The sequence below is a fragment of the Stomoxys calcitrans genome, chromosome 5 (genome assembly GCF_963082655.1).
Source record: "Stomoxys calcitrans chromosome 5, idStoCalc2.1, whole genome shotgun sequence".
Taxonomy (NCBI): domain Eukaryota; kingdom Metazoa; phylum Arthropoda; class Insecta; order Diptera; family Muscidae; genus Stomoxys; species Stomoxys calcitrans.
Window position 1 is genome coordinate 131,599,997 of NC_081556.1, and position 14,212 is coordinate 131,614,208.

Below are 14,212 nucleotides of genomic sequence, written 5' to 3' on the forward strand. Positions count from 1 at the left end.
CCTCGTAGAGGTTAATTCGTGATCACTTCGGAAAATTTGTATTTTTGATGAAAATCAGCCAAAAATTGAATTTTTCCCTACCAAAACATGAAATGGCGATATCTCCTTAACTAAGCCTCGTAGAGCAAAACTAAGGTTAATTCGTGATCACTTCGGAAAAATTTTATATTTTGATGTAAATCGGCCGAAAGGTGTATTTTTCCCTTCCAAAACTTAAAATGGCCATATCTCCTTAACTAAGCCTCGTAGAGCAAAACTAAGGTTAATTCGTGATCACTTCGAAAAATTGGTATTTATCATGAAAATCAGCCAAAAAGTGTATTTTTTCCTACCAAAACTTAAAATTGCCATATCTACTTAACTAAGCCTCGTAGAGCAAAACTAAGGTTAATTCGTGATCACTTCGAAAAATTGGTATTTTTCATGAAAATCGGCCGAAAAGTGAATTTTTCCCTTCCAAAACTTAAAATGGCCATATCTCCTTAACTAAGCCTCGTAGAGTAAAACTAAGGTTAATTCGTGATCACTTCTGAAATTTTTATTCTTCATGAAAATTAGCCAAAAAGTGAATTTTTCCCTTCCAAAACTTAAAATGGCCATATCTCCTTAACTAAGCCTCGTAGAGCAAAACTAAGGTTAATTCGTGATCACTTCGAAAAATTGGAATTTTCGGTGAAAATCACCCAAAAAGTGTACTTTTCCTTTCCAAAACTTAAAATGGCCATATCTCCTTAACTAAGCCTCGTAGAGTAAAACTAAGGTTAATTCGTGATCACTTCGGAAAATTTGTATTTTTCATGAAAGTCGGCCAAAAAGTAAATTTTTCCCTTCCAAAACTTAAAATGGCCATATCTCCTTAACTAAGCCTCGTAGAGCAAAACTAAGGTTAATTCGTGATCACTTCAGAAAATTTGTATTTTTCATGAAAATCAGCCAAAAAGTGAATTTTTCCCTAAGAAAAATTAAAAAGGCCATATCTCCTTAACTAAGCCTCGTGGAGCAAAACTAAGGTAAATTCGTGATTACTTTGGAAAATTTATATTTTTCATGAAAATCAGCCGAAAAGTGTATTTTTACCTACCACAACTTAAAATGGCCATATCTCCTTAAGTAAGCCTCGTAGAGCAAAACTAAGGTTAATTCGTGATCACCTTGGAAAATTTTATATTTTTCATGAAAATCAGCCAAAAGGTGAATTTTTTCCCTACCTAAACTTAAAATGGCCATATCTCCTTAACTAAGCCTCGTAGAGCAAAACTAAGGTTAATTCCTGATCACTTCGAAAAATTTGTATTTTTGATGAAAATCGGCCAAAAAGTGAATTTTTCCCTACCAAAACTTAAAATGGCCATATCTCCTTAACTAAGCCTCTCAGAGCAAAACTAAGGTTAATTCGTGATCACTTCGGAAAATTAGTATTTTTCATGAAAATCAGCCAAAAAGTGAATTTTTCCCTACCAAAACTTAAAATAGCCATATCTCCTTAACTAAGCCTCGTAGAGCAAAACTAAGGTTAATTCGTGATCACTTCGCAAAATTTTTATTTTTCATGAAAATCGGCCAAAAAGTGAATTTTTCCCTACCAAAACTTAAAATGGCCATATCTCCTTAACTAAGCCTCGTAGAACAAAACTAAGGTTAATTCGTGATCACTTCGGAAAATTTGTATTTTTGATAAAAATCGGCCAAAAAGTGAATTTTTCTCTTCCAAAACTTAAAATGGCCATATCTCCTTAACTAAGCCTCGTAGAGCAAAACTAAGGTGAATTCGTGATCACTTTTGAAATTTTGTATTTTTCATTAAAAATCAGCCAAAAAGTGAATTTTTCCCTTCCAAAACTTAAAATGGCCATATCTCCTTAACTAAGCCTCTTAGAGCAAAACTAAGGTTAATTCGTGATCACTTTGAAAAATTTGTATTTTTGATGAAAATCGGCCAAAAAGTGAATTTTTCCCTACCAAAACTTAAAATGGCCATATCTCCTTAACTAAGCCTCTTAGAGCAAAACTAAGGTTAATTCGTGATCACTTTGAAAAATTTGTATTTTTGATGAAAATCGGCCAAAAAGTGAATTTTTCCCTACCAAAACTTAAAATGGCCATATCTCCTTAACTAAGCCTCGTAGAGCAAAACTAAGTTTAATTCGTGATCACTTCGGAAAATTTGTATTTTTGATGAAAATCGTGAAGTGAATTTTTCCCTTCCAAAACTTAAAATGGCCATATCTCCTCAACTAAGCCTCGTAGAGCAAAACTAAGGTTAAATCGTGATCACTTCGGAAAATTTGTATTTTTCATGAAATTCAGCCAAAAAGTGAATTTTTCCCTACCAAAACTTAAAATGGCCATATCTCCTTAACTAAGCCTCGTAGAGCAAAACTAATGTTAATTCGTGATCACTTCAGAAAATTTGTATTTTTCATGAAAATCAGCCAAAAAGTGAATTTTTCCCTACCAAAACTTAAAATGGCCATATCTCCTTAACTAAGCCTCGTAGAGCAAAACTAAGGTTAAATCGTGATCACTTCGAAAAATTTGTATTTTTCATGAAAATCAGCAAAAAAGTGAATTTTTCCCTACCAAAACTTAAAATGGCCATATCTCCTTAACTAAGCCTCTCAGAGCAAAACTAAGGTTAATTCGTGATCACTTCGGAAAATTTGTATTTTTCATGAAAATCAGCCAAAAAGTGAATTTTTCCCTACCAAAACTTAAAATAGCCATATCTCCTTAACTAAGCCTCGTAGAGCAAAACTAAGGTTAATTCGTGATCACTTCGCAAAATTTTTATTTTTCATGAAAATCGGCCAAAAAGTGAATTTTTCCCTACCAAAACTTAAAATGGCCATATCTCCTTAACTAAGCCTCGTAGAACAAAACTAAGGTTAATTCGTGATCACTTCGGAAAATTTGTATTTTTGATAAAAATCGGCCAAAAAGTGAATTTTTCCCTTCCAAAACTTAAAATGGCCATATCTCCTTAACTGAGCCTCGTAGAGCAAAACTAAGGTTAATTCGTAATCACTTCGCAAAATTTGTATTTTTCATGAAAATCAGCCAAAAAGTGAAATTTTCCCTTCCAAAACTTAAAATGGCCATATCTCCTTAACTAAGCCTCGTAGATCAAAAATCGGCCAAAATTAAATTTTGTATTTTTGATGAAAATCGGCCAAAAAGTGAATTTTTCCCTTCCAAAACTTAAGGTTAATTCGTGATCACTTCGAAAAATTTGTATTTTTCATGAAAATCAGCAAAAAAGTGAATTTTTCCGTACCAAAACTTGAAATGGCCATATTTCCTTAACTAAGCCTCGTAGAGCAAAACTAAGGTTAATTCGTGATCACTTCGAAAATTTTTATTTTTCATGAAAATCAGCCAAAAAGTGAATTTTTCCCTACCAAAACTTAAAATGGCCATATCTCCTTAACTAAGCCTCGTAGAGCAAAACTAAGGTTAATTCGTGATCACTTCGGAAAATTTGAATTTTTGATGAAAATCGGCCAAAAAGTGAATTTTTCCCTTCCAAAACTTAAAATGGCCATATCTCCTTAACTAAGCCTCGTAGAGCAAAACTAATGTTAATTCGTGATCACTTCGGAAAATTTGTATTTTTCATGAAAATCAGCCAAAATGTGAATTTTTCCCTACCAAAACTTAAAATGGCCATATCTCCTTAACTAAGCCTCGTAGAGTAAAACTAAGGTTAATTCGTGATCACTTCTGAAATTTTTATTCTTCATGAAAATTAGCCAAAAAGTGAATTTTTCCCTTCCAAAACTTAAAATGGCCATATCTCCTTAACTAAGCCTCGTAGAGCAAAACTAAGGTTAATTCGTGATCACTTCGAAAAATTGGAATTTTCGGTGAAAATCACCCAAAAAGTGTACTTTTCCTTTCCAAAACTTAAAATGGCCATATCTCCTTAACTAAGCCTCGTAGAGTAAAACTAAGGTTAATTCGTGATCACTTCGGAAAATTTGTATTTTTCATGAAAGTCGGCCAAAAAGTAAATTTTTCCCTTCCAAAACTTAAAATGGCCATATCTCCTTAACTAAGCCTCGTAGAGCAAAACTAAGGTTAATTCGTGATCACTTCAGAAAATTTGTATTTTTCATGAAAATCAGCCAAAAAGTGAATTTTTCCCTAAGAAAAATTAAAAAGGCCATATCTCCTTAACTAAGCCTCGTGGAGCAAAACTAAGGTAAATTCGTGATTACTTTGGAAAATTTATATTTTTCATGAAAATCAGCCGAAAAGTGTATTTTTACCTACCACAACTTAAAATGGCCATATCTCCTTAAGTAAGCCTCGTAGAGCAAAACTAAGGTTAATTCGTGATCACCTTGGAAAATTTTATATTTTTCATGAAAATCAGCCAAAAGGTGAATTTTTTCCCTACCTAAACTTAAAATGGCCATATCTCCTTAACTAAGCCTCGTAGAGCAAAACTAAGGTTAATTCCTGATCACTTCGAAAAATTTGTATTTTTGATGAAAATCGGCCAAAAAGTGAATTTTTCCCTACCAAAACTTAAAATGGCCATATCTCCTTAACTAAGCCTCTCAGAGCAAATCTAAGGTTAATTCGTGATCACTTCGGAAAATTAGTATTTTTCATGAAAATCAGCCAAAAAGTGAATTTTTCCCTACCAAAACTTAAAATAGCCATATCTCCTTAACTAAGCCTCGTAGAGCAAAACTAAGGTTAAATCGTGATCACTTCGGAAAATTTGTATTTTTCATGAAAATCGGCCAAAAAGTGAATTTTTCCCTACCAAAACTTAAAATGGCCATATCTCCTTAACTAAGCCTCGTAGAACAAAACTAAGGTTAATTCGTGATCACTTCGGAAAATTTGTATTTTTGATAAAAATCGGCCAAAAAGTGAATTTTTCTCTTCCAAAACTTAAAATGGCCATATCTCCTTAACTAAGCCTCGTAGAGCAAAACTAAGGTGAATTCGTGATCACTTTTGAAATTTTGTATTTTTCATTAAAAATCAGCCAAAAAGTGAATTTTTCCCTTCCAAAACTTAAAATGGCCATATCTCCTTAACTAAGCCTCTTAGAGCAAAACTAAGGTTAATTCGTGATCACTTTGAAAAATTTGTATTTTTGATGAAAATCGGCCAAAAAGTGAATTTTTCCCTACCAAAACTTAAAATGGCCATATCTCCTTAACTAAGCCTCTTAGAGCAAAACTAAGGTTAATTCGTGATCACTTTGAAAAATTTGTATTTTTGATGAAAATCGGCCAAAAAGTGAATTTTTCCCTACCAAAACTTAAAATGGCCATATCTCCTTAACTAAGCCTCGTAGAGCAAAACTAAGTTTAATTCGTGATCACTTCGGAAAATTTGTATTTTTGATGAAAATCGTGAAGTGAATTTTTCCCTTCCAAAACTTAAAATGGCCATATCTCCTCAACTAAGCCTCGTAGAGCAAAACTAAGGTTAATTCGTGATCACTTCGGAAAATTTACTTTTCATGAAAATCAGCCAAAAAGTGAATTTTTCCCTACCAAAACTTAAAATGGCCATATCTCCTTAACTAAGCCTCGTAGAGCAAAACTAAGGTTAAATCGTGATCACTTCGGAAAATTTGTATTTTTCATGAAATTCAGCCAAAAAGTGAATTTTTCCCTACCAAAACTTAAAATGGCCATATCTCCTTAACTAAGCCTCGTAGAGCAAAACTAATGTTAATTCGTGATCACTTCAGAAAATTTGTATTTTTCATGAAAATCAGCCAAAAAGTGAATTTTTCCCTACCAAAACTTAAAATGGCCATATCTCCTTAACTAAGCCTCGTAGAGCAAAACTAAGGTTAATTTGTGATCACTTCGAAAAATTTGTATTTTTCATGAAAATCAGCAAAAAAGTGAATTTTTCCCTACCAAAACTTAAAATGGCCATATCTCCTTAACTAAGCCTCGAAGAGCAAAACTAAGGTTAATTCGTGATCACTTCGGAAAATTTGTATTTTTCATGAAAATCAGCCAAAAAGTGAATTTTTCCCTACCAAAACTTAAAATAGCCATATCTCCTTAACTAAGCCTCGTAGAGCAAAACTAAGGTTAATTCGTGATCACTTCGCAAAATTTTTATTTTTCATGAAAATCGGCCAAAAAGTGAATTTTTCCCTACCAAAACTTAAAATGGCCATATCTCCTTAACTAAGCCTCGTAGAACAAAACTAAGGTTAATTCGTGATCACTTCGGAAAATTTGTATTTTTGATAAAAATCGGCCAAAAAGTGAATTTTTCCCTTCCAAAACTTAAAATGGCCATATCTCCTTAACTGAGCCTCGTAGAGCAAAACTAAGGTTAATTCGTAATCACTTCGCAAAATTTGTATTTTTCATGAAAATCAGCCAAAAAGTGAAATTTTCCCTTCCAAAACTTAAAATGGCCATATCTCCTTAACTAAGCCTCGTAGATCAAAAATCGGCCAAAATTAAATTTTGTGTATTTGATGAAAATCGGCCAAAAAGTGAATTTTTCCCTTCCAAAACTTAAGGTTAATTCGTGATCACTTCGAAAAATTTGTATTTTTCATGAAAATCAGCAAAAAAGTGAGTTTTTCCGTACCAAAACTTGAAATGGCCATATTTCCTTAACTAAGCCTCGTAGAGCAAAACTAAGGTTAATTCGTGATCACTTCGAAAATTTTTATTTTTCATGAAAATCAGCCAAAAAGTGAATTTTTCCCTACCAAAACTTAAAATGGCCATATCTCCTTAACTAAGCCTCGTAGAGCAAAACTAAGGTTAATTCGTGATCACTTCGGAAAATTTGAATTTTTGATGAAAATCGGCCAAAAAGTGAATTTTTCCCTTCCAAAACTTAAAATGGCCATATCTCCTTAACTAAGCCTCGTAGAGCAAAACTAAGGTTAATTCGTGATCACTTCGGAAAATTTGTATTTTTCATGAAAATCAGCCAAAATGTGAATTTTTCCCTACCAAAACTTAAAATGGCCATATCTCCTTAACTAAGCCTCGTAGAGTAAAACTAATGCACAAAAATTGGGGGGTTTTCCTATGTGTACGTAGCGGGGGTGAATAGAATGAGCGGATTAGCTGCGGTGTGTCGATCTTTGGCCTTGTGACGTCACTATTGGAATTCCCTCTGTGAAACAAGTGGACTGTATGTAAGCGGGTTTACTACTTATTATTCCTCGTACATAGAGGAATAATAAGTAAAGTGAAAGGTTGAGGTAGCCCAAAAATTAAAAGTGTGAAATAAAAGGATGGTTAGATTTCGGTTTATGACGAGTATATGGTGTTAGAGTTTATTGTGGCAAAAGAGGAGAAATAGCTTGTGTTGCTCACCTTGACTGCGGTTGTAGAGTAAGTGAAGTGAGTGGGCATAAAAAGTTAACAGCTAACCTTTTGTACTAAACTCTTAAAAACAATTAATTCACAATAACTTAGATTCTATTACATTTCAATAGCAAACTTAGAACTAAATGGCAATTCAAATCTTATGTTATAGATAATTCACAATAATACTCTATAATTCAGGGTAATAAATTCAAAAATATTTAAAGCTTAAGTTAAGGACAAATGCAAATTTGTCCATGGCGCCGGCCTTGCGTTTACGCAAAGTTTGATGGTGTAGCGCACAATACGGTCGCTAAGGACTTTATAGCTTCCGAGAGGATTAAGACATTTGGTTGAGGGGTTGAAGATTGCTTCTTTGTAAGTTGCTGTTGTTGCCTCTTACCAGGCTTTTGGTGGTTTCTTTTTGTCTTCTGAGGCTTCTTGCGTTGATGCGTGCGTTGCTGGGTGTGTTGCTGTTTGGTACGGCGTGTGAGTTGCTGATGTCGAGATGATTTGTGAATGGCGGTAGAGTGGGACTTTGCTGACCTTTTCGGTGGCTTGGTGGAAGCGATGGATCTTGCAGGCTGTTGCTTTTGGAGGCGAGACTGGATGGATCTGGTCGAAGTGTTGGATTTCGTTTGTTGCACGGTGAATTTTCGTGGGTGCAACATAGTGTGGTGCTGAAATCCACACTTTCGACATGTTCCAGAAGATTCACATTCTTCGATGGTGTGGCTTCGCGCTAAGCAATTGCGACAATAGTTGTGTTGTCGAACGGCCGCTCGTCTTTCCTCTACGGTCATCTTGACAAATTTTGGGCAATATCTAAGAGCGTGCCTTTTCTTACATAGATGGCATTTGTACATATCTTGACCAGGCATGTTTTATCTGAAAATGGTGAGAGGTTAGCGAATTGCATTTGAAAGGTTGAAGTGGCAAATTAAAATGAGATGAGAAAAGATTCTGTATTAGTTAGAGTAAAAGTTGGGTTTGATCATCCAGATACCAATACATCTCAGCGATATACTACTGGGGTTGGTCCAGAAAGGGAAGGAGACATAATTTCACAATCGGTCGAGTAATGATACCGGAGGCAATCCTCACCTCCGCAACTCTTGTATTGCTATCGGACCCAGCGTGAGTCTTAACTACTCTCCCCAATCGCCAGTCGCTAGGGGGCAGCAAATCATCAATTACGACTACAAGATCACCGATCTTTACATTAGGAGAAGTGTTCTTCCACTTATATCGTTTTTGAAGAGCCTTGAGGTAATCTTCCTTCCATTGTGTAGCGAACTGGTGATGTATCGCCTTCAGCCTTAGCCATCTATTTATCAGGGATATGTCTTGCGCATTCGGCTCCGGAAATGACATGATTGGCGAACCCTTCAAAAAGTGCCCGGGAGTCAAAGCTGTGAGGTCGTTCGGGTCCTCAGAGACGGCGGAAATTGGACGTGAGTTCAAGACTCCTTCGATCCGCGCAAGAACGGTAGCAAACTGTTCGAAGGTGAACAAGTGAGCTCCAGCCACTCGTTTAAAATGGTGTTTGAAGCTCTTAACGGCTGCCTCCCAAAGTCCACCCATATGTGGAGCATGGGGCGGTATAAATTGCCATTCAAACCCCTGTGTCGAGTATTTCTCAGATATATCGCTTGCTACTACTTGGATAAAACTCCTGAATTCCCGTAGAAGCTTGCGACTGGCACCAACGAAATTCCTACCATTATCCGAAACTACCTTCCGAGGTAGGCCTCGTCTCCCAAGAAAACGAGCAAAAGCGGCCTCCAATGCCGCCGTGGAAAGTTCCGAGCATGGTTCCAGATGTACGGCTTTCGTGGCGAAGCATACAAAGATGCTGACATAACCCTTTAAGAGAGGGGAACGGCGTAGTGGCGAACTCTTAATGTCAAAAGGCCCTGCAAAGTCTATGCCCGTGACGTGAAATGCCGGAGTTATCGTACATCTATCTTGAGGGAGCGGTGCCATTATCTGGGCGCAAGATCTTTTCTTGAAAATTATGCATGTCTTGCATTTATGGATGATACTTTTCACCCTTGGTTTTAGACGAGAAATGTAAAATTCTGTCTGGACCATACGACACATTAAAATACATTCTCCATGGGCCAGGAACGTGTGCAAGTGGAGCAAATACAGCTGACAGAGACGAGAGTTACCAGGAAGTATAACTGGGAATTTCTCGTTATACGGTAGGGAAGAGGCGGCCAGCCGACCATTCACCCGTAGGACTTTGTTACGGTCCAGAAATGGGTTCAAGCATTGCAGTGAACTTTTGCAAGACAATTCCTCGGATCTACTTACAGTCTTGTACTCCTCTGGGTACCATCTAATTTGAGCCAGCATTATGAGACGATTTTTCGTGAAAGTCACTTCATCTTGGGTGAGGATGGGGGAGGAATTCCTCGCGGTACCCCTATATCTACTCAGGCAGTTATGGTAAAAACGAAATACAAAAGAGATCACTCTCAAGGCACGGGTGTAGGAAGAAAACCTTATCAAGATGTCAGAGTCCTCGATAGTTCCATGCATGACCTGAATATTCTGCCGCCTCCCTATTTCCGGAGAGACCAACGGATTTCGGTTGGGCCATTCTGATGGTGGGTTCGTTAGCCAAGTCGGGCCATTAAACCACAACGAATTGCCGATGAGATCCTGTGGCCTGCAGCCTCTCGTTCCGAGGTCAGCTGGATTGTCGTGAGTAGGGACATGTCGCCATGTCCCCCCGGGTAAGAGATCGTGTATCTTCGACGTTCGATTTGCCACGTATGTCTCCCAGGTCCATGGTGGCTTTGTCAACCAACCAAGTACTATTGAAGAGTCCGTCCAAAGAGTTATGCCACTGATATTCAAATCAAAAGTACATAGTACGAAGTTGACGAGCTTAGCGAGCAGAAATGCCCCATTGAGCTCCAATCGAGGCAGGCAGACGGGTTTTAGTGGTGCTACCTTGCTTTTCGCAACGAGCAAGTTAGAGAAGACAACATATTTCAGAGTCTGACACCGGATATAAACGCACGCACACATTGCCGCTTGAGACGCGTCAGAGAATCCGTGTATTTCAACTATATCGGAGGGATTGTACTGCAGCCATCTAGGAATAGAAATTGACCCGATGTGCTTCAAATCGGATACCAGAGCGTTCCACTTCAGCAAAGTCTCTGGGCTGAGTTCATCATCCCAATCAAGACCTTCGAGCCAAAGTTGTTGCATCAATATCTTCGATCTAATTACTACAGGAGCAACCCAACCTGCAGGATCAAATAATTGAGCAACGGCTGAAAGTACCTTGCGTTTACTAATGGGTTGGTCTGTCGGAATGGCGCCGAGAGTGTAACTGAAGGAATCAGTTAGCGCATTCCATTTGATGCCAAGTGTCTTGGTAGTGCTCGACTCGTTAAAGCGCAAGAACTCGGAGTCATATAGACTCTCTTGTGGGAGATGAGCAAGCAATTTGGGGTTGTTTGCAGTCATTTTGACAAGAGGAAACCCTGCATGCTTAAGGACTGAGCTTAAGTTCTCTTGTGCTCGAATAGTGTCCTCTATAGAGAAGCCTCCGGACAAAATGTCGTCGACATATGTCTCTTTTCTCAATGTTTCTGCAACATCGGGAAATTCACTTTCAGAATCCGAGGCGAGTTGTAGGAGCGTGCGAATTGCTAAAAACGGCGCACAGTTCAGGCCAAAGGTAACCGTTTTTAACTCAAAATCTTTTACCGGTCCCTTGGGATCTGGCCGGAAAAGTATACGCTGATAAGCTCTGTCGATAGGGTGTAGCCATATCTGCCTATACATCTTTTGAATGTCCCCGCAGAAAACATATCTATACTTTCGCCAATTGAGAAGTACTGATGTCAAATCAGTCTGGAGCGTAGGCCCAGTATGGAGCACATCATTTAAAGACTGGCCCGATTTGCTCTTACGAGACGCGTTAAAGACGATTCTGACTTTAGTGGACTTATGCTCTGGACGGACGACTGCATGGTGGGGGAGATAGAACGAATTGTATTTTCCACCGGAGTTTATTTCTTGGGATGAGGTCTCTTCAGCATGACCGAGAGAGATGTACTCATTCAAAACTGAATTATATTCGGTATTTAGCTCGGGATCATCGGAGAGCTTTGACTCCATTCGATTATATTGAGCCAGAGCGAGAAAACGAGATGAGCCAAGAGATAGGGAGTCGGAGAATTCTGCTTTGAAAGGCAGTCTCACGACGTATCTACCATCCGGGGATCTGGAGGTAGTTTTCGAGTAGAACTCCTCGCAAAACTGATCTTCCTCACACAGAGGGGAAGCCATGGGTATCTCTTCTTGCTCCCAGAATTTTCTCAGAAGTTCGCTTATTTTTACATCCTCGGATTCAACTACGTTCGTGGAAAATGAGAAAATTCTGTCAGTTTGCATTGGACCGCTCAATACCCAGCCAAAAACTGTATTGTATGCTGAGGTATCGCCACATATATTCTTCCTGATTCCATCAATATTTATGAATCGTTCAGAATCATTGCCTAAAATTAGGTCAATTTGAGCGGATTTATTAAAGTTTGGATCGGCTAAGTCAAGCTCCTCCAAGTCTGAGGGATTTGAAATCTCGAATGAGACTGAAGGGAGCCATTTTGTCACTTTAGGCAAAACTATTGCCGAGACAGTAAAGCGGACATCGTACTTCTCGGCAACAATGACGAGTTGGCATTCCTTTTCCGACGTTTGAGTTTGTTCGCCAATTCCAAAAATCTCAAAGTGCGCTTTAGTAGTGGGAAGTTGCAAGCGCTTCTGCATTCTTTGAGTAATGAATGTTCGTTGAGAACCAGGATCAATGAGGGCTCTTAGAGTAAACAGCTCCCCATGATGTTCAATGCGAACCAGAGCTGTTCGTAGCAAAATCATTTCATTGTTGGCCGAGAAATTGGCCTGAACATGAGAGGGGCGTCTTGCCCCTGAAGTTGAGGGCGCTTCAATATGAGATGAAGCCTTTGGGCTTGGATCAGATGATTGGATCGGAACTTTGTTGTCGTTATGACTGGTATGAGGTACTTGATCCTCAGATTTTCCCTCAGGTTTACCTTTAAGGTGAAGAAGGGTATGATGTGGCTTGTGACAAACGATGCAAGTGTTTGTACTTTTGCAATTTGTCTTGAGATGAGACGAGGATAAGCAATTAATGCATAATTTGTGTTTAAACGCAAAATCTATGCGTTGCTGTGCAGTATATTTGCGAAACTGGCCACAACTTCTTATCGAGTGATCGGAACTGCATAGGGGGCAAGAAGAACTGAGCTTTTCTTGCGAGTGATAAGTTTGGATCTTACCACTGTTTTGAGATGGGAGCGAACTTCTAGTTTTTGTGGCCTTCATGCTTGAGAGACGTTCTACGATCTCGTATCGGCTAATGAGAAACTCGTCTAGCTGGTTCCAAGTGGGAAGTTCACGGTGAGATGTGAGTGATTGTTCCCAGAGAGCCAGTGTCTCATCTGGCAACTTGGTTGATACCAAGTATAACAAGATTGGATCCCAGCTTTCCACATTGACGTCAAGAGTTCTTAGAGTGCAGAGACAATCGTTAACTGTGGATTGAATCCTGTGAATTGCTTCACTATTCTCCACAGAGGCCGTTGGGATGTTGAAGAGGATTTTCAACTGATTATCTACTAAGACTCGCTTATTTTCATACCGAGCCTTGAGGGCACTCCAAGCGAGCTCAAAATTCTCATCACAGAGAGTGTATCTTTTGACTATGGCGCCGGCTGCCCCCTTAGTCTTATTTCGCAGATGATATAACTTTTGAGCTCGAGTCAATTTCGGATGGTTTGCGTAAACCGCCGTGAACATGTCACGGAATGACGGCCATTCCTCGTAGCCTCCTTTAAATACCTCAGTATCACAGGGAGGGACCTTGATGTAGCCACTACCAATCTCTTGAGAAGGATGGTTAGCCGAGGGTTGGGGAATATAAGCCGGAATAAGGCTGTGCCTCGCGTTTTGGCGAGCATTTCCCCCCGAGATTCTCAGAATGTCGAGAATCTGCGATCTAGCTGTGTAATAAGCTTCGGAGCTGGCGTTGAAATTTATCCTCGCGTTCGCCCTAAAGTCCTTGGTATTGGTGTTACTTGGAGCTAGCATGAGACCTTCATAGGTAGCTTGAAGCCGTTGCCACCTATTCTCCAAGTCCTCCAACTTCACCTCCAATACCGAATCCGTTTGATCTTGAATATCACTCTGTTCAAACTGAGTGCAAAAGTTGATCAAATGGTCACAGTCAAAGAGAAACTTGTCCTGACTTGGTGAATTTCTCACTGAGGAAGACGAGCTTGTAAGATTATTAGATCCCGAAGGTAGGGATGCTAAATCTGAGGCTGCGTTTTCCAAGCTCATCTTAAATCGGTCCCGTACAATAGAGCGAGAGAAGAAAACTGGATCGAAAGGGAGAGAAGCGCAGAGTTGGCTATGTTCTCAGTAAGTCTAAAAATTATTTGGTATTGTTTCGGTTGAACTCTCTTTGTAGCGAAACAGAGAGAGAGAGAAACGATTTGGATTTGAGGTTCGAGTAAATGCAAGCGTAAGCTACAATAAACAACCAAATCGTTGCTTCAGCGTCTGAGAGAATCAACAAAATTCTGAATTAGTAAGGTAGCGGGGTATGCAATCAATGCCGAAATATAGCCTTCTAATTCAGAACTACGCGGTCGTCTAAAAGGAGCTGCCCTCTTAGACTTAATAATAAACTCGAGATTTCAGGAAAATCCAAATAATCCTTTAGATCGTAAGCGGGAGATTTAAACGTACGAGATGAGCATAACCATAGCGGTAAAAAGCGATATACTGTCGAAAGGCATTCGAATTCAAAAGAGCTTGACTAACAAACCCAAATTGCG

The 14,212-nt window shown here is 38.8% G+C and overlaps 2 protein-coding genes across 2 annotated transcripts; both read right to left on the reverse strand.

The window, feature by feature from the left end:
- Window positions 1-8,165: 8,165 nt before the first annotated feature.
- LOC131997993 (uncharacterized) lies at window positions 8,166-9,308 on the reverse strand. The gene is made up of 2 exons (XM_059369944.1): window positions 8,427-9,308; window positions 8,166-8,210 (listed from the first exon to the last, which is right to left on the reverse strand). The coding sequence occupies exons 1-2, from the start codon at window positions 9,306-9,308 to the stop codon at window positions 8,166-8,168; spliced, it is 927 nt and encodes a 308-aa protein (XP_059225927.1).
- A 913-nt stretch (window positions 9,309-10,221) lies between these two features.
- LOC131997994 (uncharacterized) lies at window positions 10,222-13,712 on the reverse strand. Its single transcript, XM_059369945.1, has 2 exons — window positions 10,361-13,712; window positions 10,222-10,286 (listed from the first exon to the last, which is right to left on the reverse strand). The coding sequence occupies exons 1-2, from the start codon at window positions 13,710-13,712 to the stop codon at window positions 10,222-10,224; spliced, it is 3,417 nt and encodes a 1,138-aa protein (XP_059225928.1).
- Window positions 13,713-14,212: the final 500 nt, after the last annotated feature.